The 24079-nt window shown below is 56.6% G+C and overlaps 8 protein-coding genes across 8 annotated transcripts; 4 read left to right on the forward strand and 4 right to left on the reverse strand.

Moving 5' to 3' along the window:
- Positions 1–188: 188 nt before the first annotated feature.
- Positions 189–3877, forward strand: CHGG_01281 (uncharacterized protein; the record flags this gene model as incomplete). Its single annotated transcript, XM_001220501.1, has 2 exons — positions 189–1655; positions 2555–3877. The coding sequence occupies 2 exons, from the start codon at positions 189–191 to the stop codon at positions 3875–3877; spliced, it is 2790 nt and encodes a 929-aa protein (XP_001220502.1).
- A 538-nt stretch (positions 3878–4415) lies between these two features.
- CHGG_01282 (uncharacterized protein) lies at positions 4416–6757 on the reverse strand (the record flags this gene model as incomplete). The annotated part of the gene is made up of 4 exons (XM_001220502.1): positions 4416–5403; positions 5473–5823; positions 6160–6415; positions 6484–6757. 4 exons carry the CDS (start codon positions 6755–6757, stop codon positions 4416–4418), a joined length of 1869 nt encoding a protein of 622 aa, XP_001220503.1.
- Positions 6758–7406: 649 nt separating this feature from the next.
- CHGG_01283 (uncharacterized protein) lies at positions 7407–9242 on the forward strand (the record flags this gene model as incomplete). Its single annotated transcript, XM_001220503.1, has 2 exons — positions 7407–7787; positions 7854–9242. 2 exons carry the CDS (start codon positions 7407–7409, stop codon positions 9240–9242), a joined length of 1770 nt encoding a protein of 589 aa, XP_001220504.1.
- Positions 9243–10093: 851 nt separating this feature from the next.
- Positions 10094–11637, forward strand: CHGG_01284 (uncharacterized protein; the record flags this gene model as incomplete). The annotated part of the gene is made up of 3 exons (XM_001220504.1): positions 10094–11029; positions 11079–11382; positions 11633–11637. The coding sequence occupies 3 exons, from the start codon at positions 10094–10096 to the stop codon at positions 11635–11637; spliced, it is 1245 nt and encodes a 414-aa protein (XP_001220505.1).
- Positions 11638–11834: 197 nt separating this feature from the next.
- Positions 11835–12801, reverse strand: CHGG_01285 (uncharacterized protein; the record flags this gene model as incomplete). The annotated part of the gene is made up of 2 exons (XM_001220505.1): positions 11835–12605; positions 12658–12801. 2 exons carry the CDS (start codon positions 12799–12801, stop codon positions 11835–11837), a joined length of 915 nt encoding a protein of 304 aa, XP_001220506.1.
- Positions 12802–13894: 1093 nt separating this feature from the next.
- CHGG_01286 (uncharacterized protein) lies at positions 13895–15172 on the reverse strand (the record flags this gene model as incomplete). Its single annotated transcript, XM_001220506.1, has 1 exon — positions 13895–15172. The coding sequence occupies one exon, from the start codon at positions 15170–15172 to the stop codon at positions 13895–13897; it is 1278 nt and encodes a 425-aa protein (XP_001220507.1).
- Positions 15173–17586: 2414 nt separating this feature from the next.
- CHGG_01287 (uncharacterized protein) lies at positions 17587–19899 on the forward strand (the record flags this gene model as incomplete). The annotated part of the gene is made up of 4 exons (XM_001220507.1): positions 17587–17626; positions 17762–18177; positions 18525–18769; positions 18825–19899. The coding sequence occupies 4 exons, from the start codon at positions 17587–17589 to the stop codon at positions 19897–19899; spliced, it is 1776 nt and encodes a 591-aa protein (XP_001220508.1).
- Positions 19900–21007: 1108 nt separating this feature from the next.
- CHGG_01288 (uncharacterized protein) lies at positions 21008–22997 on the reverse strand (the record flags this gene model as incomplete). Its single annotated transcript, XM_001220508.1, has 7 exons — positions 21008–21257; positions 21335–21686; positions 21761–21837; positions 21993–22309; positions 22360–22514; positions 22570–22705; positions 22764–22997. The coding sequence occupies 7 exons, from the start codon at positions 22995–22997 to the stop codon at positions 21008–21010; spliced, it is 1521 nt and encodes a 506-aa protein (XP_001220509.1).
- Between the last annotated feature and the right edge of the window lie 1082 nt (positions 22998–24079).

Genomic DNA, 24079 nt, shown 5'->3' on the forward strand with positions numbered 1-24079 from the left:
CTCGACAACACTGCAGTTACCACCCATTGTTTGGCATGTTATATCGCTCCTGCTGCTTTTTCTGCAAGCAGCTACCACTCTTTCTCATCTTTCTCGCACCAATTCCAACAGAACGCGCGAGCACCTAATTTTGATTCGGCTCAAACCTACCTCACTCAACTCACTCAAGAACACAACACAACAACATTATGGCGCCAGCAGCGACCCACGACCAGCTGCAGCTGTGCTGCTCACCGACCGCCAACACCACCTCCACCACCACCGCCAACGCCACCATCTACCCCACGCGCGACCCCTCCTCCCCCACCTCCCTCTTCCGTATCGACATGCACACGCACATCATGCCGCCCTCCCTCCCCGACCTCGCCGCCCTCACCCCACCCCCCAACCCCCCCACGGAACCCTACCCCTGGCCCGCCTTCCACCCCTCCCCGGACCACGCCACCACCGGCGCCATCGACATGTACGTCGGGTCCACCTTCTTCCGGCGCGTGTCCCCCTCCTGCTACGACCCGGCCGCGCGCCTGCGCGACATGGACGCCGCGGGCGTCGACGTGCAGGTGCTGAGCACCGTGCCCGTGCTGTTCTGCTACGATGCGCCCGCGGCCCCCGCCCGGGAGCTGGCGAGGGTGCTGAATGATCATGTCAGTGGGGTGTGCGCGGCGTATCCGGGCCGGTTTGTGGGGTTGGGGACGGTGGCGTTGCAGGATTGTAAGGGGGCCGTGGAGGAGGTGAGGAGGTTGGTGGGGTTAAGGGGGATGGTGGGCGTGCAGGTTGGGACGAGTGTTGAGAAGGCGTATTACGGGGGGGATGGAGAGGTGGGGATGTTGGATGATGAGCGGTTGGAGCCGTTTTGGAGGGTTTGTGAGGAGTTGGATGTGCCGGTGTTTGTGCATCCGTTGGGGTACGCGTTGGGGAAGGAGAATAAGGAGCGGTGGGGGGGGTATTGGAGCTCGTGGCTTGTGGGGATGCCGTGTGAGACGGCACTGGCGATGCATGGGATTATGGCGTCGGGGTTGCTGGTTCGCCATCCTCGGTTGCGGTTGTGCTTTGCTCATGGGGGAGGTGCATTTCCCGCGCTGTTGGGCCGGATACAGCACGGTTTTGACTGCCGCCCGGATCTGGTAGCCACCAAAGCGTGTGGTGTGACGCCGACGCAGCATTTTAGTGGACAGGTGGCACCGCCGCCTTCGGCAGGGTTAGAAGCCGGTCAAGGGCAGATCTGGATCGACTCGCTGCTCCATGACCCGGACTTGATGGAATATGTCATCCGCAAGCTGGGCCCTGGAGGTGCAGACCGCATTGTTCTGGGCAGCGACTACCCGTTCCCGCTGGGAGAGGTACCGGTGGCGGGGAAGATGCTCACAGAAGACGAGAGGCTCGGACGATTCATGAGCTGGGGAGAGAGAGCTGGAGTCCTGGCTCGGAATGCCATCCGGTTCCTGAGGCTAGGCCGAGAGTTTGAGGACAGGTTTGAGGAGCGGCTGCGTCAATTTGAGGCCGCTCATGTTCCGTCAGCGGATGACCAGGTCAAGGATGCCAGCTGGGATGGGTGGCGGCATCGTGATAGTGCCATTGATTTGGACGAGGGCGAGGAACTGACTGGTCGCAAACCGAGGTCTGGAAGTAGCAGCACAGGAAGGTCTCCCGCCAGCGTAGGGAGCCATGCAAGTCTGGTTGCTTGAAGAGAGAGCTTGGGATATCGCGTTAGCGGAAGGTTCTGGCGTTCGGCGTTAGTTTCTTTGGTAGTTACTACTATTATAATAGGTAGTTTTCTAGATTCCGCAGTATCCATTTGGTTGTTCATAGGCTCAGCGAACGTCGTGATATTCGTTCATGCGATATAATTTTGAGAGGGGAAAGTAACGTGAACGGGAGGAATACGAGTAGATTATGAGAAACCAAAACTCAACCACAACTCGGAGGTTCACGTGTGTAGTAGGGTTCTTGTGGTATCCTGGAAACCAGATGCCATTATCATTCTAACGCAAAACGAACATCTATTTTCTTCCCAACTGGAGCCACCTCTCGTAGCTTTCTGTGTTACGGCTGCTTTGGTTCCTTTTCATCAGATTGTAAGAAATGAAATTCGAACTTCACATTTTCCTGTCCGGAGGACAATATTGCGCTCAAACTTTTGGAAATTACTAGTTAGGTAGTTAAGAGAAATTAGTATGCGAAATTGATAAGAAACTTTATCGCGATCACTGATTGGTTAACAAGCACGCTCCGGCTCGAAGTTCACTTCGTCACCTGTCTTATGGGTTCTCCCTAAACTGCACCACCATTCATGCCCTCGCAATCCGTTCCATCCATCCATCCAGCCCTCGCAATCCGCTCGACCGCCACTCCATCCGTTTGCACGTCTGCCGCTTTCAAGTCCAGGCTGTTTCTATGGAAGACGTGATAGTCGTTCTAGGCGGCGCTACTGAGGCGGCGGTGGAGACGGCTGTGGCACGCAAGACATGGTACTAATTAATTGCAACTGGGTCTCGCGGACGCCCTCGCGGACGCAATCCTGTTGGCCGCCCACCTACGCAAAATCTTCCCCAAGAAAACCCTCCGCGAGAATTTAACGAACCCGGTCCGCGGTTTACAGGCGACGACCAGGAGACGCCGCTGTTGGCCGAAGACATTGCGATCAAGAGGGAGTTCGACGAAGCGCTTGCCGCAGAGGACATGCAACGATGCCTGCGTTGCAAGGAGCGCTGGTTTGACATCAAGCTCTTGGCGGATGGCGTTTGTAAGCACTGCCACGACAAGGATGACAAGAAACGGCAGGAGGAACCTTTTTTTCTCTGCAGAGAACAAGCTTGATTTTGGCCCGGTCCCACCACAGTTGCCCCAACTAAAGCCGTTGGAGGAGCTTTTCATTGCGCGTGTGCACGTCAGCGTCAATGTATTCACTGTATGCGATGTTTCCTGCGAGAGAGTCTACTTACTAACTAGCACCAGGTTCGTGGGCAGCAATACAAGTATCGTGGTCATATTGTACACTTCCTGCGCGACGTGGGCAAAGGTGTATTCCGAGCTTCCCTTATTGCCCAAGGATTTGGACATTGTTATCCTCCGCCCACGTGGATCTGAGAATGTTGAACAGATGGACCGACAATTCCGCAACCGCTTCCGAGTCCGTCGAGCAGCAGTCGAGACATGGCTCAGATTCCTCGCCGACAACTACCCTGGCTATAGGAATTTCACCTGGAACTACGACAACCTCTCCCAGTTGCCAGAGGACGGCAACGTCTTTGATCAGCTGAATATCCACGAGGTCGAGGAGTGTGAAGGTTTGCCTGCAGATTCTGGCCCTGTTGAAGAGCCGGAAGAGGACGGAGAGGTTGTTGACGAAGCTGAGGTGCCCAATATGCTAGTCCATGACTCAGAATTGAACCAGCTGCAAGAGCGAGTCGACGGTGGGGCTGCTGAGGTCAATGCCGCCAATGAGCAAGTGCCCCTACAGCCCGTTGAGCCTCAGGCTGCTCATCAGCTGAAGATGCCTTCCATCCGACGTACTCCTCTCGACGAGTTCAACCAAACGCATGCGCTGCTCTCACTAGCTTGCCAGACCCTGTTTCCTCGAGGGGTTGCGGACTTCGTTGAACCTAGACAGCGCAAGATCTCCTATCAGGATTACATCCAGCATGCCATGAAGTGGGAAGATGGCCGATTCGCTAAACATCACAGCTTCCGATTCATTTGCGCTAAACACTCTGATGAGGCAGCAGGCAAGGGGTCACAGTCGATTCTACGTCAGCAAGAATCACCGCACACCTCTCGGATCTATCGCGAGACACCATCACGAGCTATTATCAGGCAACTGCAGGCATTAGATGCTGTGGAGGGGAAGGATCCCTCAGAGGAGTCAATAGGTATATAAGTAGCGACGACGAGAGTGTAGATGCATCAGCGCTTGGAACGATAATAGAAATGATTGGTATAGGTGGGATAAGAAGCTCGAGTGAATGGAGTTGTTGGCCGACGGACAGATATTGACGCTTCGTCTCTCCCGTATTCAACCTTAACCCGGATTGTCCTCCGGAGAGGGACTTGAAAATTGCCAGGAGCGGGAGAGAGGAAGGAAGCGCCCCGTAGCGTAGCGAAGGGCCGTGCGACTACGAACGAAGCGACGCCAGCAATTTTAGTGTTGCTGACACAAGCTTTCTATCTGCTCGGAAGGGCTCGGTATGAACGCGAGGAACAACTCCTTTGAACCACAACGAAGGGCGCAAGCTGTCGTTGCTATAGGGAGGGCGAGAACGTGAATCTGGGCCAGGCGGCCACCTCATCTTTCCGGCGGGTTCAGATTTGCTGACACAGCAGAGCTTGATTCACATGTTGAAAACTTTATTTGAGAATTAAACGGTGGAGAACGCATACTCGCTCAGTTTTTGGTATTCCGTTTCTCAGTTCCGTTTCTAATCTACTGGCTCGACCCCAAGATCGCCTTGTGATTGGAGTAGTTTCACAACGGCCTCGCGGTTGTGCTCAATGGCATACATCAGCGGCGTTCTACCGTAGGTATCCTTCGCGTCGATATCGACCTTGCCCGTATCAAGCAGCAGCTTGACAACGGCCTCGTGGCCGTTCCAAGCGGCCCATGATAACGGTGTCTGGCCGCCGATATCCTTTGTATCGATATCGACCTTACCCGTATCAAGCAGTAGCTTGACAACGGCTGCATGGCCGTTCCAAGCGGCCCATGATAACGGTGTCTGGCCGCCCATACCCTTTGTATCGATATCGACTTTGCCCGTATCAAGTAGCAGCTTGACGACGGCATCCTCCCCTTTCTTCTCAGCCTCCGACAGAGATGCCTGCCACGCTGTGTCTCCCATCAGTAGATCTCCCCGAGCTCTCTGACTTGCACGACTTGATTCCGAACCACTGCCATCGTCAACGTCATCGTCAACGTCATTGTCAACATGGCCCTCGAAAGGGTTTATGCTTTGGTCATCCCGGGAGCCGTTATTCGGAAGGTTAACCCTCTGCGAGCCAATGTCTTTGCCATCATCGTCGTCATCCCTGTCGAGACGTGGCAACGAGAAGAGGGCAATACGCTCTAGATGCAAAGCGACGTGTTTGTGCAGTTCGTTAGCCGCCGCGAGGGAGAAGTTGCAGATCGGGCAGCGCCTGTCGGAGTGCATGAAGCTCGACTCGCCAGGCTTGAAAACGGAGGACAAAGCCTCAGCGTGCCCTCCAGCCCCGTGACAGGTTGCGAGGTGTGCCTGATGTGCTTCCGCGCTCGAAAATGACAGACCCTCATGTTTCACACACCGCCACGCTGCAAAGTGGCTGGTGGTTTCATGTTGGATCCAGTCTTCCCTGGTATCGTAGTGCTGGTCGGGGTTTCTGCAGGTCTCGTAGGTGCAAACATATGGTCGTAGGTCGCGTATCAGATGGGCCCTATTTCAAGTGTGAGCAACTGAGCCGTCGCGGATATGGACGGACATTCGCATGAAACAGAGAACCTACCTCCATGTCCTTATATCTAGAGATCCAGACGGGCACAAGGTGAAACAATAGGGGCACTCGAAGAACTTGTCGCTTTCTTTCCCTTTTGGTGGGGGCGGAAAATCAATAACGTCAACGCCGGGGTGCGAAGATGGGGCGTACTCTGACTGCGAGACTGTGGATTGATCGTCTCGGACGGTGAGCTGCGTTACTTGTAGGCAGGTGGCGGTTGTCACGGATGCCGCAGGAATCAGGACAGGGTCCAAATCTCCTGCAGTTGGTAGTACGAGGTTTTCGAAAGCCACCGTGGCCGAGGTGATGGGCACCCTTGCCTGCTGCACAACGCTGTGTCTGTGGAGGCGGAGCTTCTCCCTGTGGTGTGCCCAATATGCGAACTGCCGTCTGCGTCGAGTGTTTGCCCGTGCTAATCGACTGACAAGAAACGACTCCGTCCCGTTCAAAAGGCCATTGTGGTATATGGAAAGGACCGACCGTATTGGTTCCCAAACTGTATATTCTAAGCTTGACTCAGGGTCAGACGAGGGAGAAGATTCAGTGATAGGAGCGTCTCGGAGTGCGTTGGCCTTGTGATACTCAAGAAATAGTGAGCTAACGTAGTCACGGTCAAATGGCTCGATTTCTGTAAAAAAGTCGAGCTGCGATTCGGGGTCGACTTTCTGGTAATATTGGGCTTTCGAGGAGACAAACCTCGTGGAAGGGTTGCGGACCCGGATGGACAGCTTGTAGAGGCGGTCAATTGGACCACGCACACCGTCAACCAAGAGGTCAATGTCCGAGTCGTCCTCCCCGACAAGTGTAAATGTCGAGTCGACTTCAGTTGATGGCTGGGCAGGGGCCGAGGCATGTACCGTCCAGTCGCCGTCAGAGTCGTCGGGGTTGTCGGGATCATCAGGGCTCTCGAGCGCGTCGTTGTTATCAAAAGCACCACTACCATATTGGAGCACTATAAGCCAACTCAAATGTGTCAATTCAAAGCAATGTAGGTTGGTGAAGAAACGACAAAAGCCCGACCTTGATCCAGCGAGTCCCGGAGGTCTGTCATAAACTTGGCGAAGGTTGTCTTCAAGCTCGTAGAGTCTCGGATGCGATAGTCCAACGAGCCGTGCCCTGGCACGAACAATCCCATATTAACGGACCATAGCTCAAAGCGGTCCGATTCCGCCGCAAACAGGGCGCGCGGCCATTCCCTGTACTTTGTGTCTCCGACCTGGCGATCGAGGGCCTCGACCTCATCAAAACAACGCGTGATGTCGAGACCGACGCTCGAGAGCATTGGCACCGACATGACTGCAAGAGATTTGAGTTAGGGGAGGGTGGTAAATGAGGGTCAGTGAAGGAGGAAGAAAGCGGAGGCTGGAAGGGATCGCTCGCGGCTCAGTACCTACCTTACCTATCCAGCATACATGTAAGTAAGGTAGGTAGGCTTGGGGAGCCTGCTGCGGGGACTCGCATGAGCTGCAGCGCCACGGCGAGTTGGTTTTGGCTGGCATTTAATCTCGTCCACTCCAGCGCTTAGCGCGGCCACACGGATGGAATCCAGGACCAGGAGTTGGTTGGGCTGAGGAGTTTTGGTTCCAACCCAGCCACATATGTACCTGTAATCCCACAATCCCACCTTGGTTTTGGGACCACAACCCGCATTTTAAGCTAGACTTCTGCATTGCTCCCCGTCGTGTGCAAACTTGGGGAATAAGGCTGCGGCTACTTGTGTGAGTGTCTTCGCTCTGCGTCCCCTTCGGGCCCCCTCACCCACGCCTCGTAACGTTGGTGATGGTTTCTGACCGTCGGTTGGTCTCGTTGACGACAGCGGACGGAACCACTGCAATGCGTTATATCGCCTGCCAGGTAATCGACCAGCATTGACGCCCTATCGGCCATTATGCGCTGCAAGGGTTGCCCTTGCGAGACTGTATCCCCTCCCTCACCGTACCGCTATGTCTGGATTGGAAGTTGCAGGCCTTGTCCTGGCCGTGCTACCCATTTTCCTCGCTGTGCTTGACGCGCCCATAATTTTGAGGACTCTGGCGGCCTTTCGAAAACGCGCCTACGTCGCTAAGCTCGCTCGCGCCCTCCTCCTCCAGAAGCAGACCATTGCCGAGAACATCAAGTCCATCGCCAGCCTGAGCGGTTGTGACAATGTCTGGCTTGTCGATGACGACCCCTTCACGTATCTTCTTTCCAAGCAGGTACAAGAACAGATCCGAGACTATTTGGGGGAGGATAATCATGCTGCTCTGAGTGGGGTGATGACCGACAGCCACGACACTCTGGAAAGGATTGCCGGAAGCATCGAAGGGCTGCTCCCCGGTGGCAAGGTCAGTGGGCACTAACCCTGTTGTTCATAACGCAGTCTTGTTAACGCTACGGTTTGAGCTAACTAGGGCGCCTCTCGCAATCTGCGCGACATTATCTCGACGAACCGAGATGCAAAAGGGAAACCAGATATCCGGTCCCGAGTCAAGGTGTTGTTTAAAGGACAGGATCTCATCACCGCCGTCAACGACCTCGACAATACGACAGCCCAAATTGACCGTTTTACAAGAGTCCTTGTCTCTAATCAACACAGCGCGACAAACACACCGTCTAGGAAAGCAAGAAAATTGGCCAGGGCTTTGCGACGGATCCGTGATCTCGCCGGGGATATACCCATTGCTCTCGGTCGCGGTTTCACGTTGGGATGCCACGTACAGCATGAAGTAAACCTGTTCTTGGAGGACCGATTGTCCACGGCGGCGGGCATCTTCGATCATGGTCGGAAGCGGAGCCAGTCCGACCCGCTGATGGACTTCCGTCTTGTGATTGCCATGCAGCGTCCCGCCGGGCTGTTGTGGGCGTACGAGACGGCGGTGCACGTTTACAGGGAGGAGAACGAGGAATCCAAAGACCCGCGGCATCCCGAATCCCCGAGACCCGGTCCACACGAGACCCCGGCCATCCAAGTTACGTTCGAGGCATCACTGACCCCGTCCCAGACCCCACCGGATGTCCTCCCTATCGAGAACATCTGTGGTGCACTCGAGGCTCCAAGCAGGTTCGGGGTGCGTCAAGGCGCCTGCTTCGTCCTGACACGCCAGCAACGCATCGGTGTATCCTGTCGCGGCAACGCTGTAACCACCCTCTTCACCAAGGTCAGCGGCAACAAAATCGCGCTGAGCGCGCTCTTGTCTGCAAGTCACAAAACCCCGCTCAAATTCCGCATGCAGCTTGCCCTCCGGTTGGCATCCAACCTCCTTCAGCTGTTCCAAACCCAGTGGTTACAGAGGCCCTGGTCCAAACACGAGGTCTACTTCCCCATCCGCCCGCCCCTACAAGCGGCAGCAACCCAGGGGCTCACCTCGCCCGCCCACGAAGCCCCCGAGTTCAACCGACCCTTCATCTCTCTCACCTTCGAAAATAACGGCCGCCTAGTCCCCCCTCATCCGGGCGTCATCGACGCCAAAGCCGCCCTCCTCGAGCTGGGCATCCTCCTCCTCGAACTTTGGCACCAGTCCCCCTTTGAAGCCCGCCCGGGCGCCACTGGAGGAGGGGGGTACTACCAGCGCCTTGCGGCGGCGCTGGAGTGGCTGGATGACACGGCCGTCGTGGATCCCATGCCGGAGCTGTACGACCGAGCGGCGTCGCTGTGTATTCGGGGCGTGATTGGGGGGCAGGCGAAGCTGGCGGATTGGGAGGATATGGGGTTTTGGGCGGGCGTGTGTGTGGATGTGATTGAGCCGTTGGAGAAGGGGTGTCGGGTGTGGCAGAGGGTATCAGGAGGCGAAGTTGGGTAAGGTTCTGGAAGCTACACGCTTGCAACGTAGTACCACGCTGCAGCTGAGATGGCTTAGATACAGGAGGCCTAAACCGAGGTAGATATTTTCTACCACTCTGATATCGGCAGAACGTGCTGTTGTCTTATGCCAAGGTTACTTTTTCACTTAGACAAGGTAAGAACCTAGGATGCCGCTTGTCTTCTTGCTTTCATATTGTTGACAGGGCCTTCTCTCATCGTTCGAATCAGGCAAAGTTCGAAACTGATTAAATAGTGCTTTTTGCGAGCACAACCCATCGCGACATTTTTCAAAACTGAGCAATGAAAGGGGTAACAAGGGGGATCAGGATAAGGCCTGCAAACCGCAAACTCGGCTTACGACGGTAATAGTTTAAGTTGGGGTTGGAAGTATAAACCGTAGCCCCGAGCAATTATTAACCCCATACCTCTTTTTCACCAGCTGGAACCTTGTTCTCGTACCTCTTGCTGGAGCACGCATACCCGCCCCTGATCCGAAGCTCCGGTCCTCGGCCCAGCCCAACCCCGCTCCTCGCCGAGTCCACCTCTTGGTGGGCAGTCCTGACATGAGACTGGCGGAGAAGGGCCCGCACCAGGAACTTTCAGGAACACCCCATGGATATGCCGCTCGGCTTATCGATGGTTTTATCAGATCAGATGGTCCCCGGCTTTCCCCTGGATCCGCCGGTGCCCAAAGTCGCCCAGCCCAGAACTGTTACACCAGAACACACTCAATACCTATTAAATTAACCTCACATTGCGTTCTGCCCCCAAATTCCAGTCAAACACGATACTCCCTGACCACCACGGTACCGCCGGCCGGAACCATCCCGAGCCCTCAAACCCACCACCATGGCAACCCACCTTTTCACCAACGGCAAAATCTTCCAATCCGGCGTACCACCCGGCACCAACGCCGGCCTCCACGGCCAACCAACCTTCGCCTCCTGCATGCTCACCCACAACTCCCAAATCCTGCACATCGGCGCCCCCACCGACGCGGCCATCACCACAGCCACCACCACCCTCCCCCCCCCAACCGTGCACGACCTCCGCGGCCGCACCATCCTCCCCGGCTTCGTCGACGGGCACATGCACCTGATGCTGCTCGGCCAAGCGCTCAACAAGCTCGACCTCGGCCGCTGCGCCAACCTGTCCGACATCCAGGCCGCCATCCGCGCGCACGCCGCCGCTAACCCGGCCGCGCCGCGCCTGCTCGCCCGCGGCTGGATGCACAGCATGACACCGGCGGGGCGGCACGCCACGGATTTGGACGGGTTGGATGTGGAGGGGAGGGATCGGCCTGTGCTGGTGGACTCGAAGGATCTGCATTCGACGTGGTGTAATAGCGCGGGGGTGGAGGAGTTGGGGGCGGAGGGGTGGGTGGATGTGCCGGGGGGAGTGATTGAGAGGGATGGGGCGGGGAGGGTGACGGGGGTGTTTAGTGAGGCGGCGAATATTACTTATGTGTGGCCGTATTTGGCGAGCGTGGCGAGTATGGAGGAGAGGGTGGGTGCGATTGAGGCAGCGGTGAGGGCGTATCATGAGGCGGGGTATACGGGGATGGTGGATATGGCGATGGATGAGGGGGGTTGGGATGCGTTGTTGGCGGCGAGGAGGAAGAGGGAGGGGGAGGGGGGTGCGCTGCCGATGCGGATTGCGGCGTATTGGTTGGTGAAGCCGTGCGAGGAGGAGGGGGAGACGTTGCAGCAGGTGGAGAGGGCGATCGAGTTGGCGGGAGAGTTTAATGCTGAGACGACGCCGGATTGTAGGATCGTGGGGATCAAGGTGATTTGTGATGGGATCGTGGATGCTTGCACGCGCTGGTTTGTCGGAGCCGTACGCGCATAATGGGCATACGGAGGTGCCGCTGTGGACGGCGGAGCAGTTGGAGCCGGTTGTGAAGAAGGCGGATGAGGCCGGGTTGCAGATCGCGCTGCATGCTATCGGGGATGCGACCATGAAGATGGTGGTGGATATCCTGACCAAGTTTGCTCGTCCGGGACGCCGGCCTCGCGTGGAACATCTCGAGCTGACGACCGAGGAGGATGTTGCTCGCCTCGGAAAGGGGCGCATCACGGCGTCCATCCAGCCGGTGCATGCCGACCCGGCCATTCTGAAGGCGTGGCCGAAGCTGCTGGGTGAGCATAGGTGTGGACGGGCGTTTGCTTACCGGGAGTTCTCCGATCTAGGCGCGCCGCTTACGCTCGGGAGTGATGCCCCTACCGCTCCGCATTCACCGCTGGGGAACATCTACGTCGGAACAACGAGGAGGTCATACCGGGAACCAGAGATGCTGACGACGGTGAACCCTCATTTCTCGCTCGGGTTGTGCGAGGCGGTGGCTGCGGCGACAGAAGGCGCAGCGTACAGCTGCTTCGATGACCACAGGATAGGGGTCCTCAAAAAGGGGTACAAGGCCGACTTTGTGGTGGTGGACATGGAGTGGGAAAAGGAGAAGCTCATGGACGCAAAGGTGGTCGAGACCTGGTTTGATGGGGCGAAGGTCTGGTCGGCATAGAAACCGCACCTCGGGGCCTGCCAGGGGGTCCGCGCTGTGTATCGTCATTTGTACATACCTAGATACCTATCCTTACTCGTACGCGTAGTACCGCCTCGGCCAGATATTCATAGCCGTCTTCCGCCCAGACTCCAACGGCAAACCGGCGTGCCTCGTCCGCATATCCCCCGTGTCATTCGCATGCAAATTCACCCAGAACACCGCATTCCCCGCGACCGGCCTAAACGCCAACCCCCCCTCCTCATGCTCCCTCCACAACGGCTTCACCTCGTCCTCCCTCTCCCCCTCCTTCCTCCTCATCCCCCCCTTCCACATCCCCTCCCCATACGGACTCGGCCGCACAATCCCCTCCACAAACGGAAAATGCGTCTCCCCACCCTCACACTGATCCTCCAAAATGGCAAAGAAGCTCGCCACGCGATTCCACTTGCGCGTGGTGCCATCCGGCGCCCACTGCGGGACGTCGTACCAATCGTGGTGCACGTTGAAGCGCTGGCCCTCGCTGTAGCGCACCAGCTGCGGCGGGCCCATCTCGTCCCAGCCGTCGCGCAGCATGGTGCCCAGGAAGGTGCGCGCGCGGTCGAGCACGCACCGCACGGCGGGGTCGTCGCGCGGAAGGCCGGCCGAGCTGGACGTGCGGTCGTTGGTTTGTTGCTTGCGCCCGTGCTTGGTCACTTGGGAGGGCGCGAATTTGGGCTCGGCCGTCGCGAGGAGGGAGGTGATTTCGGAGGGGGTGAGGATGTTGTGGATGTAGATGATTAGGGGGGTCGAGGGAGACGAGCTCGGTGCGGTAGGCGTGGGAGGTGTCGCAGACGAAGGGGGTGGTTTCGGGTGGTGGTGAGGCTGTGGTGGTCGTAGTAGTGGTGGTGGTTTGATTTTTGAAAAATGGGAGGACGAAGGGGTGGTCGGGGATGGGGAAGTCGCCGATGAAGGAGGCGAGATGAGGCGATGAGAGATTCGGAAGATACGGTATGCTGAGGCCAAGAAGAAGCCCACCTGCCCAGAAGCCGGCCGACTTGGCGATGCTTGTTGTTGTCATGTTGAGAGCTGACTGGTTCCCAGGACCTGTCCCTGATCCGCCAGATTTCCGTTCGTAGAAACAAGCTTTGGGGTTTGCATCATTCAAGATGCAAATTGATAACAGGCCAAGATCAAGAGGGAAACAGGGCAAGATAGGAGGTATCGGGACTGACTACCTATACCATTCATGAGACAGCGGGGAGACCAGGAGCCCTGGCTCCATGTTGCCCATCTTCGATCACTAGGAGCATGGTCTTCCGAGAACCAATAATGACTGGCCGGTAGGGAGCAATGCCGAATCTCCACGCTGCCAGATCGATCCATGCTTGCATCAGAGGGGGATGTTGGAGGGTGTCACCAAACGGTGAGTGGCCCTGGCGGTCGAGCCGGAACATGCCATGTTTGGTTTCCGGCCATTGGGTGGTCTGGGACGAGTGTGCCCTTGTTTGTCCAAATGAGGTCCAAGATCGGGTAATATCCCGGGGAGCCGTTGAAGACTGGGGACGTCTTGACCGAAAGTGGAAGACCCCCTTGGCTGGTCCAGTCCCGTTCCGGGCAGCTCGGAGGGAAACAACCTTGCAGCGTAGGAACTGGGCCGACCACCCCGCCAGTCCACATGGTCGTTGGCTGTGCAGTCGCAGCTTGGCGGGGGTCTGGACCTGGTTTATATTTCTTCGCCCCGGATTCTTGCGCGGCCGTGTGCCGAGTGCACCTCTCCAGCATGGCACGGGAACGCTAGAGGTGCCTCGTTAGCGTTTTGGTGGGCCAAAATATTGACGATACCTGGTCGCCGGGATGTGCTTTGAGGTCTGACCGTAAAGTTTGCCCGGTTCGTCCCCGACTCTGAGATGGGCAAGAAATATTTCAGCTTGCGAACCTACCGACTGTTACCTATCCATGATGTCGCTCGAACAGTTCTAATTATTGGACAAAGAACCATGGGTAGGACCTGATGGCCGCGGAGATCAGGAAACGAAAAGTAAAGGGGTGGGAGCTGAGGCGACGCAGCGTTTCAGTCACCAAAGCGCCTCAAAACCTGGCCAAAAAAATATACCAAAGTTCAGAGTCGAATAATTACTGAGCAGGATCATTAGAAGACAGGTAGACAACCTCTAAGCCGCCTCCTTAGCCTCAGCCCCCCGGCTGCCCGCCATGAACCCGCCATCCACCACAATTTCGGCGCCCGTGATGTACGATGCATCAGGCCCCGCCAAAAACGCCACCACGCCAGCAATCTCGTCCGGCGAACCCCAGCGCCGCATGGGCGTCGAGTCGACCATGCTCTGGATGGCCGGGCCAAGGGGCGAGGCCATCTCCTGACGGATCATGGGGGTGATGATGATGCCCGGGCTGACGCAGTTGATGCGGGCGCCGCGGGCGGCCCAGGGGCGGGCGGCGGCCTGCACGCGGAGGAAGTTGGCGCACTTGGACAGGCTGTAGGAAGCGGCGGGCTCGGGGTCCGGGGCGTCGATGTCGAGCAGGTGCTTGGTGGTGAGCAGCTGGTCGCGGGGCGCGGAGGCCAGGTGGGCGGCCAGCTCGGGCGAGGGGTTCTTGTTGAAGCGCGCGATGCTCGCGATGCAGGTGAGTGAGGCCCCTGCGGGGATGATATCCTGGAAGGCGTCGATCACGTTGGCGGTGCCGAGCAGGTCGACCTCGTAAATGCGCTTGGGGGGCGCCATTGCTGGGGACAGTCCGGCCGTGTGGACGACAGCATCGATGTGGCCTTCCTTGGAAGCGGCTGTGGCGAAGGCTTGCACCGAGTCGAAGTCAGCCACGTCGACGAGGTGAGTTTCAACGACTTGGCCTTCATCCCGGAGGGCTTTGGCGGCGGAGTCAAGGTTGGTTTGGGTGTAGTCCCCAAGAAGGACCTTTCGGCCGCCTCCAAGGCGCCGGGCTGTGGCGAGGCCCATGCCACCGCAGCCGAGGACAACAAGGACGCGAGGGGGGATTGTCATTTTGCTGCGCCGGTTCTGGATGTACCAGTTGAAGATACGCGTTGGCTTACGACATGTACTAGAGGGGTTTAACAAGCTAGAAAGCAGAGAGAACAGCCGCTGATATTTGAAGGGTGCATCATAGCAAGAGGATTTCCGGTCTGGTAAACACTTCACTGGACCAGCTCGTTTTCGGGATCGTGTTCGCCCGTCTTGCGTGTCTTGCGCGTCTTGCGGACAAATGCAGGCTTGGCAGAAGAGATCCCCGCGATTGCGATGCCGCTCGGGGTTAGCGAAAGCGGGGGGCAGAAGTGCCATGCAGTGAGTGGCCGTAGGCTGGTAGGCTAGTAGGCTCGATAGGGTGACTGTGACTACCACATCTTTTATGGCGGCACTGCCAATTTCGGCTTGCAAAGGGCCGCTGAGGGCCGGAGTGTGCCCGGAGCAACCGAACATGGTGGACATCGCATCAGCCCCGCTCCGCATGGTCTTGCGGGTCTCCGCCCCCGGATAATGCGGGCCCGAACCGGCCTTTTCGGTGGAGATATCGGGGCTCGGAAGACCGGGAGTAGTTGTGGGGGGGCATGTGCCGGGGGTTGCTGGCCTGGCTTGCCAGGGGCCCGGGGGATATAAAAAAGTTGGAGAAGGTGGGATATATCACGCCATATCGCTCCGCTGTCTCAGGCCTGTTCAGGCCATTATCGGCAGCTAGGGTTACATGGCATACACCTCCAACCTGGCGAGACCGGGCGTCTTGACCAACTAAAGATCTGTACTGTCTCAATTGTGTCTTCCTGTATTTTGGCTTTTAGGTGGCTCCGGGTGGGTTTCGCGGACCTGAGGCCAGATCGCGAGTCAGTTAGCACGATGGCCCTTATCAACCCAACAAAAATTTATGATGATAGGATCGATCCATTGGTTTTGAAACGGATCGGGAGCCACGGATCAGCACAACGGTCGTAACAGTCATGACGTCCAGGCTCCTCTTCTCAAGCCACAATTTATGATATGTCGAAATCGGGGAGTCGGACCTCGGTCCAGACCAGATCGGCGGTTCTTTATGCGACCTCCCATGTTGTCACGCTGTTTCACTGATTCCGTGATGAGCTTCGTCTGCACAACTTGGCAAGTAATGAGCAATTCGAAACTGTGAATGATAGGAGCCACGGTTTAAACTGTAGGCGTGGAGAAGAAACCCAGGTCCGGGTAACGTTAACAATTGGGATCGGGGCAGTTGTCGTGACACCGGCGAGATGGCGATGTATTGTATCGAAAAGTAGTGGCGTGGGCTTTATTTAGATCTCTCTCTCTTTCTCTCCGTGACAACTATTGGACGGCCCGCAGGCCGCGCGACTCAGGGTCCTCCCTCTGACGTGCCGGACTGCCGGAGAAAGTCAAAAGAGTGCCGTTGCCGTCTTGGCAGTGACGATGCGGGGTAAAGGGAGCTTGAGCAGTCGTCAAAGTGCGAGATGCAAATCCTAGCGAACGATGGAACGGTCATCGGAAAATGGCGGGATTCCGAGTATTATTAATGGCACCACCTCCGCCGCGTGTTTTTGGAGATCCTGACAACCCGACAAGGCGTGCGCCCCCGGAGGACTCGGGACGGTCGCTGGCGAGGCAGCTGTGAGGCTTGGGCAAAGCCTGGAAAGCAACAAAACTTTCTCAGCAGGTGCGGATGGGAGACTCCCCTGTGAACCCACAATGCAGGGCAGCCTGCTCCCCATTGGGGGAAGGGTGACGCAGCTGATGCCAGGCCCGCGCTAATCTCCGCTCCAGGAGCCATGACGCTGCGCCCTACGTCATTGCGAGAGCCCCTTGCACCAATCTGGCAGATCTGGAAATGCCCAGCTGTGAAAGCCAGGCTCCCAGGGCATCTGCCCGCCTCCGCCAAGCTGCATAACCTTGAAAGCTTTCCTTCTTGGTTGCCATGGTGCGTCGTGTTGGAAGGCTGAACGAGAAAAGGGCTAGAAGGGAGGTCTCCCACCCGCTCCGTCCCGCTGCAAAGTTTGCATCGTCTCATCGTTGGAGCAAACGCTTTACATCCATCAGTCGCTAGTCTAGGTATTTTCCGGCCCCAAGTCATCAAAGTAGGTACAGTAGTGTGGTTTGTCGCCCGAGTTGTCTCGGACAGGTCGCCGGCTGCTCACCAGGTGACCCATTCGCCATTCATCGTCCCCTGGGGCCCAGCCAGATTCGCCCGATGATGAAAACGATGATGACAACGGGTGCCTGAGAAAAATCGAAACACAACACATTACCTTAGGAAATCTCTTAAGCCACCCCCCGCCCACCACTGATCGGTTACATCCTCTGCACATCAGTGCCTTGGTTTGCAGTCATTGACCTCAACCCTTACCCGCCGCCACAAGCCCGCCTTTATTTCCAGTTTGGTCCCGGCCTCCAACCTTACCGGCTTTTGCATCAAAACCCTGCTCTTTCCCGCATCCTGTTAAAGCCTCCCTCATCCGCTGTAATCCCCACTACGCCGGCCTCTTGCCATATTCAGCTCAGTTCTCGCACCACCTCTTTCATTCACCAACGACATCCTGTCGTCGTCCATTTCGTGCAGTCGCAAACAACCCGTTGTTATCGCTTCGCCTCTTCCGTCCCCCAACTGTCTAGCGCGCAGCCTGTTCACATTCGAGATCTTCTGGGGTTCTACTGTTCTGGTTTTCTTCTTTTTTTTTCGACGATATTTGACGCCGCTTCGCTGCTGTGCCGATCCCCAGTTTTAAACGGTGTCATCCCGTCCGACTCTGCTGTACCCAGCTCAGTGCCCCTCCACCGCTGTCTTAAAAAAACACAGGCGCACAATTAAAAAAAAAAAAAAGGGAAAAAGTGGGAGACCAAGGTCGCACACGCCCACCATGTCGACAATACAGCAACTGAAGAACTTCATCCGCCATGGTAAGTTTTTCCCCACCAGTTCCGGAAGGCAAGAGCGGCCGGGTGTGCGTGCGCGCGGGTCGGCCCTTTTGTTGCAGCCTAGATACGGGACACCTTTCGGATGAACGAGGACTGATGTCATGATCATGGTGCCAGGCAAGCAAGCCCGTGTGGTTGACGAACCCCCGCGCTCGAAAAACGATAGCTCGCCGTCAAAACAACAACCGGCCTCGAAGAGCACCACAGCGGCGCGAAACACAGACCCCGAAATCGGCACATCCACTGCTGCGAAATACACGACCGCCCACCACGACCCCGCCCAGCCCCAGGCCATAGACATTAAAACCAAACAACAGAAGCGCATTCCGGACGAGAATATTGCGAAGCTGGTAGCTGAGGAGAATGCAAGCAAGAGCATGTTCCCGCAGTACCCGGGCCTCGAGCGATGGGAACTCCTCGAGAAAATGGGTGACGGCGCCTTCAGCAACGTCTACCGCGCTCGGGATCGTGAGGGGGACGCCGGAGAAGTTGCTATCAAGGTTGTCCGCAAATTCGAGATGAACAGCATGCAGGTATGTGGCTTTGAGGGACCCATCTTGTTGTCTCGCCTCTCTGTTTTCCTATGTCTGCATTTTCCTTTCCGTTTTCTTTTGCCCAGGCGCCCTTTACCGACACTAGGGCCTACTCTAGGGTAACAGACATCTTCATCCCGACTTTAAGCCAAAGGCTCCAAGGGCCGCAGAGGTGCGAGGTTCCTCCTTTTCTTTGTCCTATATGTGTGCGGGCAGCAATCCACCAACGGTGACGTCGAGGCAACTTCAAGGCTGTCGGTGCCCTGCTTTTCACCTCCCGAGTCAAGCGCCGGAGATGCTGCAATTGGTCTGTTGTGTTATGAGATGGCCGCTAACCACGGTTGCAGAGGGCAAACATCCTGAAAGAGGTACAAATCATGCGCCAGACCGACCACCCTAACATCATCAGCCTCATCGACTTTGCCGAGTCTCGCCAATATTACTACATCATCCTTGAGCTCGCCCCAGGCGGCGAATTGTTCCATCAGATCGTGCGCCTGACCTACTTCAGCGAGGATCTATCACGGCATGTCATCACACAAGTGGCGAACGCCTTGGAGTACCTACATGAGGAGAGGGGCATCGTGCACCGGTAGGATTGCCCTCTCTGGCCGTGTTGCTCTCTCGTGTACTGACAACCTCGACAGGGACATCAAGCCGGAAAATATTCTCTTCAGCCCCATCCCCTTTACTCCTGCAAAGAACCCCAAGCCCAAACAGCCCGGGGACGAAGACAAGGTCGACGAGGGCGAATTCATAAAGGGGGTTGGCGGAGGTGGTATCGGGCAGATCAAAATCGCAGATTTTGGTCTCTCCAAGATCGTCTGGGATAACCAGACCATGACACCATGCGGCACCGTTGGGTACACAGCACCCGAGATCGTCAAGGATGAACGCTACTCCAAGTCAGTAGACATGTGGGCCATGGGCTGCGTGCTGTACACTCTACTATGCGGCTTCCCGCCATTTTACGATGAGAGCATCGAAGTGCTTACCGAGAAGGTCGCCAAGGGGCAGTACACATTCCTCTCTCCCTGGTGGGACGATATCAGCAAGTCAGCGCAGGACCTGATCTCGCACCTGCTCTGCGTCGACCCGGACAAGCGCTATACGATCAAGGAGTTCCTCGCCCATCCCTGGATCCGCGAGTCGGGCCCCACGCCGCGTGACGAAAGGAAAGCGGCCTTCGCCGCTGGAGAGAAGCCCGCGCGGGCCTTCGACATGACTAAGCTCGTCGACGGTGACAAGCGTTACGACTTCCGCTCCCCCGCCGCCGTCAACCTACGCGAGGTCTTCGACGTCGGTTACGCCGTCCATCGCCAGGAAGAGGAGGGCAAGCGCCGGAAGCAGGTCGGCGCCAAGGCTGGTGGCGTGTCGCGCCTCGGCGGGCTCGACGAGGACGAGGACGAGGACGAAGAGATGGCCGAGGGGGGTGCTGCGGGCTCGACCCAGCAGCTGGAGCAAAGCATGCGGGACACGCAGATCCGCGACCAGGAACAACAGTCGCGCGGCCGCGACCGCGAGCGCAAGGCCCACCCACCACCCGCCGCCGTCGCCCCCACCGAGCAGCGCGGCTACGGGCAACACTCGGCCACCGTCGCTGCGGCGGCGCGCCAGCAGGTACGGGAGCGCAACCGCCAGAAGGGCGCCTTTGAGCTGAACCTGGATGGCGCGACCCTGCTCGGTCGCCGTGGCGTCAAGCCCGCCGCTCAGATGGCTTAGGATGCTGGTGCTGAGCTGCTTGGGCGGGGGCCTTCGGCCGCGCGTGTTGTTACTGGTGAGGAGGCCTGTCCCACACCGCCGACGCCTCGCGTTGAGGTGCCGGAGGTGGAGGTGCAGACGGATGTCATGGGGAGCGCAGCGAGTGTAAGTGGTGCAAAACGCTCGCGGACGGACTGAATGAGTGAGATGGCCGTCCGTGGATGGATGGGAGGTGGTGGGGTTTGGTGAAGGAGTTGGGGAGGGGAAGGTTGGGAGGTTGGTTGGTTTGGTAACAGCATTGTTTTAGGTATATTCTGCTTCGTCTTCCTGCATCCTTCTTCTTATTCGCTTCTTTGCTGAGCCGGCTACGTTCGTTTTATGCCGATGTCATGTAATTCTGCATTGGTTATTTGTGGAGGGCTGTAGGGATCTTCATGGGAGGTGTTGGAGGCTTGTTTAATCCTTTTTGAGCCTTGACAATCTCCGCTTTGCGCCTGTTACTGGTTGTTAGTGTGCGAGACAACAACCGTAATTTACCTGCCATGGCCTAGTCGTAGGCTGCAGATTTGTTATGGTTGTCGAAACCACTTTAGGGATGATTCTGGCCACGCTTCATCCTTAATACCCATGCCACTCCCCAGCTTACAGGCCAACAATTAACAAAGCTGGGTGTAATAACTTGTTCCCCATTAACTTCCCATTACTTCTTACCGGCACAGCTTGTGTATCGCCCACATCTTTCCCTCAGAGTGCTTCTGGTATCAACCCTAACCCTAGCCCCTGAGTTTTACCCCTGAATTAGCCACTTCAATGAGGAAAATAAGTGTTCTATTCTAGGCCCAGGCTACATTTTCCGTACAATGGGTTATCAGTATCCCTCCAACGACGAATGGTACCGAAAAATATTATGCGAGGTTAGTGACCTAACAAGGATCGGTCACTGTTGTGTACCTCATCGAGTCTACGCAGCACGAACAACGGTGCATGACGGGAGGCAGTAATCGTGATACAATAGTCAAATAAGCATCGTAAATTATGAGCGTCCTGTCAAGCTATACACTCCACTCACCTTCGGCAATCCAACTTAATTTTGAAGCCCCCTATCCGCTTGAAACTCCAAGCTCGTCACCTACGCCCCCCCATTGCTCACCAAGTACTGGCTTACCCATTTCTTGATGAGCTCGATCGACTGCTCCTGGACCCTGACCACGTCCGGGTTAACCTTTATACCCAGATTGGCTAGCGCCCTCGGCGTGAAAGCATCGTCAGAGTGCTCGGCGTTCTTTATGACAAAGACGGCCACATTGTCAGACGACTCGAGCGGGCCGCCGGGGCGAACCTCGCTTGACATGCCCGTCGCTCTCCAGGGGTCAAATTCACTTTCAAGGTAACAAAGATCAGCAAACCACAACCGCCTACGACAGAGCAGACCCAATAGAAAGAAAGAAGTACTCACCCGCTAGTCCAAATCACCCTCGTCGAATTCCTGCCCCACCCGCCCGTCGCCAAGTTCAAACTATCCGGCGTCTTGCCATTCGAGCTACCATACTTGAGCCCATCGACGGGCGGGAAATGCATCTCGCACTGGCGCTGCCAGTAGGCGGAATCGATCTTGCGGGAGACAATGGAAGGGGAACCCGGGGGCGCGCCCGTCGCCCACGACGCCAGCGGCTCGTTGCACAGGAACCAATACCACGTCCGCCAGGGGTTGCCCAGCGTGCGCGCCTCGAAGAATGGGTTGAGCAGGTCATGCGTGTTGAGGCACCAGAGCGGGTCGTCTTGGCCCCAGGTGTCGAAGTAGGTGCATGCTGTGGAGAGGGGGGGGGGGGAGAATAGGTGTGTTAAATGGGGAAACTCTGAACTTGGGAGTGATCTGGCTTACTGGAATCGCGGAAGTTGAACCGGAAGTAGGCCGCGTAGTTGCCCACCGAGGCGGAGATGGGGACCGAGGACTTTGTGCTGTTCGATGTCGGATGGAACGACGACCGAGTCGCACATTTCGAGGACGTCACGGTAGCCGCCTGTCTCTTGCCAGTATCGGAATGGAGTGGCGATCGCGCTAGGACATGTTAATGCTGGGGTGATGGAATCAAGGGGCTAAAAAGCCGACTCACTAGGCAAAATCGTCATCGGCGATGGGGAACGTGGCGCCAAAATACTGCTTCAGTGCGTCCACCTTCGTCTGGTTTTGGGGGGACTCTAAGAGGATGCTATCAACAAAGGCGGCGACTTCAGTGAGAGCGAGACTGCAGCTCGTGTCGTTGCGGTAGGCATCAATTCCCTTTCTGATGGTGTCATAGTAATACCAGTTATCAGTGTTGGCTTCCACGGTGGCGCTGCTAAGGTGGAAAGCGTGAAAGACGCCGGGGTGGAAGTGCTCAATCCAGCTGCCGAGTGTTGCTGCGTAGGACGCTCCCCAGTATACCCAGGGCTACGATTTCGTCAGCCATGCTCTTATGTACCCGGGCTGTTTCCACTTACCGTCTTGGTGGCCACACTGGTCTGCTCCTTGTCGAATGGGAAGACAACGTTCTTGGCAAAGTTTACAATGTCTTCTGCTGCCTGCTCCATGGTGAGGTATTGGAGGGTTTCGGAGTCAAACCCATCGTACGGAGAGGATCCGCCGAAGTACCGATCTGTGGCTGGGCTTAGCATAAGTGAACTATCTCAGCTGGCGGATACTATACGAACGCTCAACCACAACCGCTGCTGCCCCGAGAGTCTCAGCGTACGTGCCGGACATGGTCGTGTTGCTCAAATACGAGTAACCAAAGCCGGAATTAATGGCCGATGTAATGGGCATCTCTCCTGGCGTCATTACAACGACCTGCCGGTGGGTTTTAGCAGACGCCCGGAAGGGTGAAATGGATCAGGGGTTAGGTTACCGGAGCGCCCGGAGCCCACCACTGGGGGTTGACACAGTACAGCTGCTGCCAGGTTCCGAGGTCCGGGTTCTTGTGGTCTATCGGTTGCGGGAACCATTCACAGGTGGAACCAGCGCCGGCAGCACGGATGACTGCCCGAGCGGACTCGGAAGTGACATCCTGGACACCTCTTAGTGCCGCCTTGGGTGCAATCCAAGGAGCCAGCGGCAACACTGCGCCGGCTGGGATCTTCATGGTGGGCCACTTGTTTCTGGGACGGCGCTTATATGTTTGCAGCGACGTAGTATAAGAGGTGATGGCTTTGGAATGAAAGCACACACCATGGGAACCACTCCCCGGGATGTTAATCGGTTGAGGTCGGCATATTTATTATCAGCTCAACCTGGAGTTGCAGTAACGGCACATTCTCAAGTACCGAGCGAAGGGATCCTTGTGGGGAACTGGTGTAACGGTACGGGTGAAGGGGCTGGTTAAGTTAGTAGGTCATATGGGGAAGTCTTCTAGCACGGAGCACTTTCCACCCTATGGTTGATTGGGCCTGGGCTGAACTGGGTTGAAAGCTGTGCCCTGTCCATGGCCAGGCTTCTGACGATGTGGCAATGGTCGATCTGTATCATAACTAGGCGTCAACAATGAATACTCTGTCAATCACGTTAACCACATTGTGGTTCAGGCGTTCTAGAACAGTTACCAGGCGAACATCCTCCCTGCAAACGCTGATCCGGGACACAGTTGTGCACGGGATGAGTGAGCTGAGGTCCGGGTTCGCCCGGCTAAAGCTGCCACCCGTTGCTGACGCCCGAGGTGCCATTCCCGTAAAATTAAGTCGCAATCTCCAAATCATAACGGGCGCATCTTATACCAAAAGGCGGCTGGGGCTTTGACGCCTGGAAAGGGAGAGGTAATCTAAAAGCATGCAGCGGACTCAGAAGAAGCGTGTCTGGCCCGGCAGATGCATGCGCTCCATAGATCGAGACCCTAGTAACGTTGGGTGGTTGTATTCGGGGACGCAAAGAAAGACCGGTGATCACGGGGATGTCACGCGGGAAGGAGTTTGATTTGGCGACGTGAGCAAGTTGGAGGGGGATGTTGCAAGTCCTCGACGTATAAATACTACAAGCTAACATGGCAAGCCAAGGATTCTCTGTCACCGATTTGTTAACACAGACACTCGGTGAAGCCTCCTTGTCAGATACCCCTCCATTCTAGTGCTGGTTCAGTAAAATCCGGGTTACGTTGGGTTTTTTATGATGAAAAAAGAAGGTTTTACAGCTTTGAGCTTTTGGAAGCAACGAAATCAACCTAGTCAATAAATG

Source organism: Chaetomium globosum, genomic scaffold (genome assembly GCF_000143365.1).
Source record: "Chaetomium globosum CBS 148.51 scaffold_1 genomic scaffold, whole genome shotgun sequence".
NCBI classification, from domain to species: Eukaryota; Fungi; Ascomycota; class Sordariomycetes; order Sordariales; family Chaetomiaceae; genus Chaetomium; species Chaetomium globosum.